Raw genomic sequence first — 12,131 nt, 5'->3', positions numbered from 1 at the left:
GCATTTTTCATAGTTGGCAAAATATATAAACGAAATCTATTGATTGAAATTGAGAGAGTTATATCTTAATAATGTGTATGTATAAGTTTAAAGTAGTTTTTATTATAATATATTAATATGAGAGGGGAATAATTCGAAGAAATAAATAGTTATCATTATGTATCATTGCAAAAATGCAATCGATATTTGCTGTCACAATTCTCATGGTCGAATACCTCATGGAAGTAAAAAAATGAACAAATTAATAAGAAGAGTAATCACATAACACGTAGTTGATAAATTAAAATATACGTCGCAAATATGATTATGTTAGACCAAAATATTATATATAGGATTTTTTTTCTGAAAATCACATTTTGATATAAAAATAAAGTGTATCTAAACTTTTCAATCAGGCTATTTTTAAAACGGCTGTGTATTTTGGGCAAGACTTAGGCACTATGACTTTCAGCTTTTATTTAATTAAAAAAAATATATCAAATATTTTTTTACGGTAATAAAGAGAACTCAGAAAAGGAAACCAAACGTATGGAGGGTTTTATATATATATATATTTATTATTATTATTGATTTAGATTTCATACATATTAGACATGCATGTACTTAATTCATTTGACACTTAACAGTTATATTTAATTATTAACACATTAAATATTTTAACACTTGACCAAGGCACAACACCTTCACACTTTAACTTAGAAACAATATGTACAATTTTATACAAAATATTATAGAACATTGATAATTTATCTATATACATTTAATTATTATTTTTAAAAGAGATATGTCAGAAGTCGTCATCGAGTTTCATAATGTTCTTGACGTTGTCATTGTCCTCAACTCCACAGTTAGTGGTGCACGCTTTACTGCGGGCTTCCTCGTTGACGAACTTGTCCTTTGACACCTGTACGTGTTGGATTTCTTCTGAGCAGGTCTTGCTAGGTTCCTCGTTGGTCAAAGACATTTCAATTTGAGACACAAGTTGACCGAGCACCTTCTTCAGGTGTTCATACGAGGCGTTATCACTTTCAACGGCGGCTGGGTTGGTTATGATCTCGCAGTTATCGTTGTCGCATCCGACTTCGTGTTGCTTTTTAATTGATTTCAGTTCTCCGATTGTTACTACGATATTCGGATTCTCTGCGATTGCTTGCTTGAGATATTCACCTTCTAGAGTGAAGAGGAAGACTGCTGGGATTTCTATATCGTCCTTACCGTCACCGGACATAGCGAAGAGAGCTGTAGTCTCGTGGGATGAATCCTTAACGTTATCTAATATTATGGCAAGAGTCCCACCCGCTTCTTGGATGTGACGGACTTTTTGGGCGAAGGTACACTGTCCCCGGATCGCCATACCAAATTTACCGGCTATATCATTTTTATTAACGATAGGAGTACAAGCGTCTATGGGGTCAACTGCGACTGGGTTCCCCGTGAATCTGTCGGACCCTGTAATATCTTTACCGAAGTGACCCGGTCCACCGGGTAGTATCCTCTCATTAACTTTAACACCGGCCGCCACTACGCCATTTTCGGAATCGCTGAGGGTATTCCATTTAAACATTTCCTTCATGAATGTAAGTCCTTCGGCCGCATCTTTCAGTGATTTCGCCTTTAACATAAAATTTGTTAATTATCTGCATTTGTATATTACGATGAAACATTTATAAATATGTGGACATACTTACAGTATTAATAGTATATAGCAGCTGAACCCGGCCATCGGGTAGTGTAAGTACAGATATGCCCATGTCAGACAGAGCGTTAATGTGCCTCGGATCGTTCAAGGGTCTCAGCCTGGCTGGTGGTCGAGCCGCCGTTGATCCTAACATTTGACGCATTGGCTGACGAACTTTTTCAGCTACCAGAGAAGCTGTGTTTGGGCAAGTCCTGAAATATTTAATTTGTTACATATAATAAGCAATATATTATGAATCTTAAGAAATCAACTCACTTTCTATATTTATCTTCATCCTCGTCGTCTATTGTAATGCTTAAGTATGATCCATTTTTGCCATCAGTGGCGAGAGACAGAGGCAGGAAATGGGCTTCGGTGGTCAAAACGTAGTCTTCTAATTTTATTGGTAAGTCTTTATCCTCTCCGAACAACATGTATAAGTACTTAAAAGTCTCAGCTAGTACAAATGAATCCATTCTGTCTTCGTGAACTCGCGTTCTGACGTCGTTTACTGCAGCATATCCACAGGGTACTCTAGTATGTTGTTGTAGGGCTTTAAGGACAGTCTTTCCGACTCTTAAGTAATGGTCGTCGCCCGTGGCTCGGTGAAGGAAGTACGTGGACTCCAGGAACTCTGGCCGAAGCGGATGCTGGCCCCAATGAACCTGAAAATTTTAACGCATCTCAAATTTATCTTAGGCGTACTTCTGGATACACGATCAGCCACTATAATTTTCTTAGTGTGGTTATAGATAAGCCAGATATAATTAAAATTTCCAACGTATTACGTATGAATTATTAATAAAATCCTCATTCACTTCATTACCTGCTTTAAAAATTATGTTCACAATTTCATTCTTCCGTTCGACGTCTCTAAGAGATACGGATTTAAGGATTATCATTGCATTACGGGATATGACTGATAGTAGTAGTTTTTTTTTCTCAAATACGTCACTGGTTTCGGGAATTCCCACAGCATTGACTTTTTTAATGCTATTCTCTAAGGGCAATGCTTTAGAATTTAGAAAAGTGCAATTGAATTACCCAAATTTTGCTTAGCTATTCTGGTTGTCATCATATATAAATGTGTACATATGTATATTTATGTTCTCAAATAAAATATACTTTTTTTGTTTGTTATAACCTATATCAAACTAAAAAAAACACACACACACACATTTCTCTTTTATATGTACTACGAGTATTAAGTGAAACATAGGAGCAAGACTTGAATCAGGTAGCCAATTGGAAGCAACTGTTTTTAAATTAAGTTTTTAATAAAAATATATTGCACCAACATAACTAAAGGTACGAACCTGAAAATCGGATGTGAAAGCCTCCGGTATGAAGGTGTGCCGCTGCATCACCTGGTACAACATCTCGTGGGTCTCGACAGCTGGTCGAACGTCCCCCAACAACACCTGCAGCCCCGGCCAAAAAGCCAGCAGAGCGTCCATGAAGTTACGCGACTGAAGGTGCGGCCTGAAAGGAGGTTTCTATCAAATCTACCTGCTATTTATGAACTTCATCAAACAGTGTATATAGAGTAATGAAGCACTCAACTGTTTTGAAAATAGAATTCAAATATAATTCCAAAATCAAATTTCAAACTCCAGCAACACTTTATCTTAAATACATTAAAACTAAAGCGTTGGTCACACACATTATTATATTAACAAATGATATGAGTAAGTGCATAAATTTTAGAGCTGCATACTTTTGTTGTGTAAAAAGTAAATCTTAGTGATACTTTTAATAATAAATATTACAATTTAATATTTCTATTAGATAAGGTGGAAGAGAAGCTAAAAATATTAAATTGTACCTATGCATATGAACAGCAAGCATAATGGGACCCCTGCTTATATACTTCATAATAGCGTTGTAATGTCTTGTGAATCTGGCCAAGTACTTCTCGTCTCCCAACAGAATGTAGGCTTTGAGGCAGTATTCGTAATAGGAGTCTATTCCCGCACCAACCCCTGAATCCTTTCGTACCCAATCTCCATTGTGGATGTTTATCACTGTTCCCATCAAGTCTGAGGTTCTGTAAAAAAAATTGTCTATAGAATATATTATTGACTGTTGGTTTAATTCCATACATTACATAATATTTTAATTTATTAACGTGTTTATGTTTATTAAAGTAATCAAAAAATAAGCTTACTAACAAAACTTTAATGCGTTGTTCTAAAAAAACTTTTTTATCAACTGACTTTTTACCAGAACCACATAATGTCATATTGTTACCTATATAATATAATATAATATAATATAATATAATATAATATAATATAATATAATATAATATAATATAATATAATATAATATAATATAATATAATATAATATAATATAATATAATATAATATAATATAATATAATATAATATAATATAATATAATATAATATATATAATATAATATAATATAATATAATATAATATAATATAATATAATATAATATAATATAATATAATATAATATAATATAATATATATAATATAATATAATATAATATATATATATATAATATAATATAATATAATATAATATAATATAATATAATATAATATAATATAATATAATATAATATAATATAATATAATATAATATAATATAATATAATATAATATAATATAATATAATATAATATAATATAATATAATATAATATAATATAATATAATATAATATAATATAATATAATATACTATACTATACTATACTATATTATATTATATTATATTATATATAAGGAAGACTACTACATTATGTCAAGTAAATTATAAGTACGGTCACGATTTGTTCCATGACGTATTTAGCTATTAACAATTGAAAGGGTTAATTTTTAAAGTTACCCAAAAGTAAAAAACGAATCACATAATAAACACTTATCTCGATCGATGTAAGTTCATTTGAATGACAATGTACAATGTATTCAACAGATATGTAGAGATAATAACATTAATATGAAATTAATGCCTGAACATATGTATCTGTATAATCGATACAATGAATATGTACACGTCATTAAAACAAGGTCTTTAGATGCAGATTACAGATTTAATGAATTTTACATTATAATATGTCAGAATTTATTTCCCATATGACATTATTTACGAATTTTTACATAGTAATTAATATTTTTATACACTATTAGCTGTACATTACGTCCTTCACACTAGCTAATGCGTTCTATCGTGCTATAACTGTGGCAAGTTTTTAATTTACTCTATCATTTGATTAAGAAATCCACGTATGTATGAATAATATAGAATTTTTTGTACTCTGTAGTGATTTCATCAACTACTTTTTAGTATAGTACATAGTTTTTCTCACCTATGTCTGATCTTCCACAATCGGTCCATAGCCTTGTGGGCTTTCTCCTCAAACACAGGGTTGCCGGTGAGTCGGGATAGGGCTGCCATCTCCAGTATCATAGTACCAGCGCAAGCGGTACAAGTCTCTCTGGAATCTGCCAACCCTCGCAGTCCGTGCTTGAGGTTCACCTGTTGTATAAAAATATATGATGTAAATGTCGCAAAACACTAAGATTTTAACTTGAACTGATAGAACTTCTAAATATTTATAAGTTAAATTTTTTAGCCTGGCGATATGCAAAACTACGTTTTCCGTAAGACTAATATATTTTTAAGATTCCTATATAGTAATCTTGCTATGCAGAAATTGTTATTTCTCAAACTGTATTCATCTAATCCTTTTTGATATACATTTTACTGCTATGACTTTATAAAAACTGAATATGAGAAGATTAATATCATAAGATTAACCCTTAACTCACTCGGCCATGTGGAATGCCGGTGGAGGTGTTAAAGGCTGGTAGCAAACGTTTCCCCAGGTCCTCGGCCATTGCCAGCAGTTCTCCATCATACCACTGAAGCACCGGCACATCGTTCTTCAAAGACGTCGCCAGTACATGAGCTGATAGAAGACCACTGGGACAAAAATTTTTTTATCATCAATTCCTATTTAATATAATTAATTACACAAAAGTTTCAATATATTTGACATACCCAAGCATTCTTATATTAGTTTCAAATACAGAGACAATTATGTCGTGATCAAATCTGACATCATCAATAACCAACTTGATAGCACGACTGAACTCTGAGAAGTCACCGATGATGGCCAACATGTCTAAGCTATCCACGAGTGTCAGCGAAAAACTGAAATAATAATTATGCTAATATTAGTATTTAATTGTAATACAGTAAGGTCTAAAATATAATGAAGTACAAGTGTATGAAAATTTAAATAAAAAATTTAAAATATTTTAAGACGATTTTGTACTTTTAACATTATCCTAACACATTATATCCAAATATATATAAAAAGAAATGTTTTGTGATGTTTGTATGTTTCATGTAATCTGTAGTATCAAGATGTCCAGTTAAAAGATAGTAATAAAATTTAGACAATGTGTTGGATTGAACAGCTTCGATCCGAACACATAATTATTTATTGTGTTATGATTTCTTTGTGTTAATTCCACACTCGCGAGTAAAATATTAAAGCAAAATATTTTTGTTATCTAGAATAACAGTAATTGTTGAACTGGAACAATAAACTGTGAAAAATTTTTACTATATGGTAAAATATAAATTTAATTGCAAACAAAGGCTTAGTTAAAATGAAATTGTAAATCTAATTATTACATTTTTCTTCTTTGATACTTTGTAAAAATAAGATTTTATGACAAAATTTGTTATGAAACATATCTGAGCTTATATTATGTTAATATACAAAAATATGATAATTTTAATATTGTATTGTCAATTAATTACTATCAACAATCTAATCAATAACATTTTATCAACATTAGTAGTCAGAACGATAATGAAATGTAATGAGAGCTTCACAATATGTTTATATCATTGATTTCCTGAAACCTCTATTAAGAAAGAATAGAAAAATCATCTTAATTCATACTGTATTCGGTAAATTGTCTCATATGTTCAATTAACAGATGGGATTATTAAATAATTAAAGATGTAAGTCTTTATAAGATTGCATTGTATTATAAACTACAAATGGAATGGTACAACTTACTTTCCGAGCACATCGTCCATGTCTCCACGACTCGGTGTGACACCTCTCCATCTACCTTTACAGCTAAGAGGCATGAGCTCATCTGCTGGGTAAGCGTTATCCATATATGCATTGTAGGCATGATAGAACATACGTCTCGATTCCTCCCTACAAATAAGTAAAATTCATTTTAATTTTGTGATCATGACTAGGACAATTTCTTTTTAAATAGATCTATCTAGGCTAACTGTTTGTAATTGGTTTCCATTGTTGTCACTTGTAAAACAAGTTGAAAGCTAATTATAATTCTTAACTAAGAGTGGAGGTACATACATAAATATATAAGATTTTGTATTTACTTAAACACTTACTTCTTGTGAGGCTCATGCATAACCAAATGTAAATAAATGTAATGTTTTACATATAAAATTGAAAATATTTTGCTTAGAATGACACTTTACTACTTTTATAGGGTAGAAGGCATTGATATTTTGGCTATAAGTCACTTTTGCCTATTAATAAAATTGTCTTACTGTGATTTTTCGGAAACTCTGGTAATGTAGTTTACAATCCTCAAATATATATATTACAGTTTATGCAACATTTCTAAACTTTTTACTTTTGTTCTATTTTATGATATAAGACAATCACTAACTTATTCTATTCAAAACATATATTTTTACTATCTTGTTATAGAAGAGGGTAGAATATTTATTTTTTGAAAAATGTCTTTAACATAATCATTACATGATTGAAGGCCTACATATATATATAATATAAGTAAGTCATACATTTTTATTACAGGAGAAATTATTGCTGATGGACTGTTGTTGATAACAAAAATTATTCATTGACAAATACTCCGAGGATCAATAACTAACAAGATTCTCTCTTAGACTCACGGATCAAGTAGAAAATTTATCCTTAAAATAATAAATTCTATAAAAATCCATCTGTCCATCCATCTGTCTATCTGTGACCTGATTTTATTTCATGAACCTTGATAGACTCTTAAAACTTACTCAAATAATGTATTTCTGGATCTACTATAAAAAACCAATACTATAATACTATATAGAATAAAATAGTACTTAGAGAGCAGAGAGCATCCATACAGCAGACTTAAATTTTTTACTTGTTTTATGGCTACTGATAAAGAAACCCTTCATACTCAAATCTGACAGCTTTATTTAAAAGTTATTTAATGTTAGTTCAGGTAGAAGAGTTTGATAATGGCATTAATCACTTCTATGTGGAACCAAACAAAACCCCCTTATCAGTTTCTATCATTCTATATTCTTTATATATAAGATTATTGAATAGAATGTTGTACTTTGTCTCTATTTCATTAAATAATATATATATTTAGGAATGATGTTCGATTGTAGTATCAATAGAAGCAAGTGTAGTATTTACATTCACTTAGTATTTAAGTAACTCTTATATGTTGCATTTTCCAAAAAAATAATAGCTTTTTAGTAAATAGAATACAGTTACATATACATAAGGAAACTGTAATTTGCAATTCAATTCCATCATTAGGATATAGTAAATAGTTGTTGCCTCAATATTACTTCGAAAATTGATCGGATTTGGTGGATAAATACTATGCCCCATTTTAGACGTTCAATAATCGAGTCGTTTTTTTAAATATTGTCCTTACCTTAAACTTTGCCTTTCTGCCTTCGTCATACTCAATGAGTCCTCTTCAGTACTTACACATATTATAGTTAAAATAAAAATTAGCAACGTGCGATAAAATAACATTATTATTAATATATCACAATATTGTTTTATTAAATGACTAGCACTATTTAAAAAAAGGTGTAAAACAGTAAAAGTAGCTATTATAATTATGTGAAAAAAATAAAACGTAGCAATGTCTTCCTCACATAAAAGTGAGTTTTACATTACAAAAAGATAAGAAAGAATAAAAGAAATCTGTTTCACTCAGCCACTCGCAATGCTAAACGTAATATTTTTGCCCCACATACAAATGAAACAGATAAAGTAACGTTAAATAATTAAACGTCAGCAGTTTAAAAAAAATCTTGTTTGTCTATGCGTAATGAGAAAAATATTGTAGGAAACTTTTGCATTATTTTACTTAAGATAAGTTAACAACTTAATTAATGTATCTTAATTTAAGAAATTATAAAACCCTACTTTTTATATAAATATTTTTTAATGATATATTCCATAAATCATTGTTATAAAATTTTATATCAGAAAACTTATATTAAAAAATCACATTTCAGACTTTAAGCGTATCTTATTGTTTTTTATATTTCCCATCGTTTTTGAGTACTTCTAATAAAAAGAAAAGTTTAAACTATTTTTTCAATCCTAGGTTTATAGATACTAGTGAGAATAAAATAAATTAATGAATCAGTTACAGTAGACTATATTTATTTTAAGTTTTATCCTTATTTTCTCTAACAAGTTTCATAAATTTAAAGAAATAAGTTTTCGTATTAAAAATTAAGGTTAGGTCATATATATCCAAGGCTAAAAATTAAGGTTATATAATGTACTTACTAATTAAGGCTATATACTTATTTATTTGTCATCAACTCTTATTTAGGATATATGGATATTATTACCCTTTTATTAACATTTCACCGGACACACCTTTTGGATTGCAAACAGACACCAAATTTCGAAATACACGAAAAATTATACATAAAACAGTAGTTGGTAAAATCATTTTAAGGAAAAAGTTGATAATTTAAATAAATATTTTTATATAGTAATTAACAAATTAATATACGCTGCGACGCAATATCGTATAGAAATTAACTATTTTTATTAATATTTGTACTTAAAGTTTTTGTTTCGATTTGATAAATTTTTTTTCTAAGTAGGATAGATATATTAAAAATGAAAATGGGAAAAAAGAACAACAACTATGATAATTTCAAAAATGTGTCTGTCATTACTTTTATTACAAATAGAATTTAATACATTGCTCTTAGCCCCTAAGCTGCAAAAACATAAAAGAGCGTGTATTGAAAAAATTATAGAATTTTGTCAATTTTTTAAAATAAAACAAAAATAAAATTTTACTTTATTTTTCTTAAAATCGTGTAGAACTTAAATGAAATTTTTATCAAGATATGTCTTTTGAATAGAAACCCGTATTTTTATTTTATTCATGTCTTTAAAATTATAAAATCAATTGAAAATTCTTTGCCTAGACATACCTAAATATGTTATTGCTATCTATTCCAACTTTGAATTGTAAGCCATTATAGTATTAAGTTGATACGTTCCTTAAAAATAATAACGCTCTGAAGTTATTTTTTATTCATATTAGCAGAGTGCGATTAAACGCTTCTTTAACTATGTATCTAATCGTAGCTAACCATATGTAGGATAAACAAGTAATAGATAGTTTTTTTTTACATTTCTAACATATTTAGTGACTTATATTTAAAATTCGAATAAACGTCAACATACTTACATAAGAAGCATCAAGTAATTTCATACTATTGTCCTTTTACAAAGCTTAAGTATAGATACTGTTAACTATTTTTAATAACAATTCTGAAATATTATTTTTCCAAATATTAGTCCTATATCAATAGTTCGTTCTGTTTGAAATCTACTTCTAAAGTATTTAAGAGAATGCTTTAATATAGAATAGGTTCCGTCATTTACTCAGACAGTGGAGATAAAAAGTTTAAAATTTTAAAATTATTCTATTTTATAACGAAAATGGATAATTCTTTAACATATTTGTTTATTCGAGAATAGCATTTGATGTCGATCTGAGACTTACATTTGTTGAATGAATCAAAATGAAGAAACAATTTTTAAACTCCGTATGACGAAATCATATAATCTTATTATACATACATATTATAAATTATATCAAAGACAATGTAGATCTTTTTTTTCTTGTAACTTCTACGGTAGCCAACTCGTTTTAATTATGTAATATACAACATCGGTACTTGGATCTTTTATCATTGTACATTGGTAAAATGTTTTTTTTTAATAAGATGTTATATTATAAACTTATAACTAGGTAATAAACAAATAAATTAATATTTAATGAAACTGTTTTTTGATTTGTTATAAATATGAGCAAATTATTTTAATTATTACGTAAAAAAGACATTAACTATCTTTAATAAATAAAAATAAAAAGTTATCGTAATTAATAACCATTTAAGGTGCGTGTTAAAATATGTATTCAAAGTCATAGATACAAAAAGGGTGAAATCAAGGAATTATGCTTCCGTTCACTAATTCTTTTGTAATGTAATGATTTTGTTGTTCTATTATTATACAGTTGTGTTTTTTGTATAATAATAACTATTTTATGATAGAATATTAAATGGAAATAGCAAATGTTTAAATTAAATATTTTTAACATATGTAGGTTTCTAGGTACCTAAGTACTGGCATGTAATATTGCTATAAATATATATGATTCTCATGATATAGACTTCTGAATATGTTTGTATCTGAAACATTTGTCTTAGGAATTTCAAGTGGGCCTAGGCCCAATTCTGCCTCAACCATGGGGTCCCAATCCTATCTTCTTCTTCTGTGGGTTTAAAAACTTGCTAACACTGAACAAAATTAAGTGTCAACGTCACTTCCCGTTTGACCTCCTCGGAAGCAGTGGGGCATTTTTGATCGAGAGAGTTTATACTGGTTGTCAAAAGATGACCTCCAGAACCCAGTTATGATATTAAGGTACTAGAACCATCTGTATATTATGCTGGCCTATCCATTTTTGCTAATAGCATTGCGCTATTTTAGTAGGCTGTAAATTCCTATGTAAACGAGTCAGTCAGATTTTTTTACTACATTTGTTTCTTTAGTTATGCAAGTAACAACCTTTATAAATTTTGTAATAAGTGACATTTAAATAAGCACATATGATTATGAAAACCTAGGAAAACCGATATTGTTATGAAAAACTATCATCGCAATTAAAGGTAGATCTAAATATTTATAAAAGTATTCAGCTCTTAAGATCCATTATGGAGACGTTATACAGTTTGTAAAATAAAAAGTAGATTTGCTTTTATTAAATAGTAATAAATACACTTAATAAATATCAACAGATTGAAATCCAAAAAAGACATGTTACGTATTTAGTAATAACTAATAATAAAGTAATCGAACTCTAGGGAGGTTTATTTATTTGTTAATATATATATATATATATATATATATATATATATATATATATGTACAGCCATAAAAATTGCACATGTACATTTTACTTTTAATATAGTATGGTTTTTAAAATGATCTTCCTAATTCTTTGAATTTTACTCATTCTGTCCCTTCCAAACCGACCCAGCCGAACAGCCAATTTTATCTTGTTAGAAAGATAGACATATTTTCTCTCTCTTTTACTCGTTATTTACATGTTGTATAAGAG

At 28.9% G+C, this 12,131-nt stretch overlaps 1 protein-coding gene across 1 annotated transcript; it reads right to left on the bottom strand.

Annotated features, from left to right (window-relative positions):
- Window positions 1–529: 529 nt before the first annotated feature.
- On the bottom strand, window positions 530–8,715 carry LOC116777448 (ER degradation-enhancing alpha-mannosidase-like protein 3). Its single transcript, XM_032670994.2, has 10 exons — window positions 8,391–8,715; window positions 6,749–6,895; window positions 5,713–5,865; window positions 5,481–5,634; window positions 5,018–5,187; window positions 3,504–3,725; window positions 2,995–3,160; window positions 1,955–2,343; window positions 1,689–1,890; window positions 530–1,612 (listed from the first exon to the last, which is right to left on the bottom strand). Exons 1-10 carry the CDS (start codon window positions 8,492–8,494, stop codon window positions 788–790), a joined length of 2,532 nt encoding a protein of 843 aa, XP_032526885.2. The 5' UTR covers window positions 8,495–8,715; the 3' UTR covers window positions 530–787.
- Window positions 8,716–12,131: the final 3,416 nt, after the last annotated feature.

This window comes from Danaus plexippus, chromosome Z (assembly GCF_018135715.1).
Source record: "Danaus plexippus chromosome Z, MEX_DaPlex, whole genome shotgun sequence".
Lineage (NCBI taxonomy): Eukaryota > Metazoa > Arthropoda > Insecta > Lepidoptera > Nymphalidae > Danaus > Danaus plexippus.
Note: the sequence above shows the minus strand (reverse complement) of the source record. Positions and strands in the feature narration are given on the sequence as shown.

Excerpts from the sequence above, each read along its gene's own strand:
- LOC116777448 (XM_032670994.2), bottom strand. The coding sequence starts at position 8,494 with ATGTTATTTTATCGCACGTTGCTAATTTTTATTTTAACTATAATATGT. Across the intron at positions 1,891-1,954 it reads GATGAAGATAAATATAGAAA|GACTTGCCCAAACACAGCTT; the intron begins GTGAGTTGATTT and ends TAAATATTTCAG. Across the intron at positions 1,613-1,688 it reads TGCTATATACTATTAATACT|GCGAAATCACTGAAAGATGC; the intron begins GTAAGTATGTCC and ends TTTATGTTAAAG.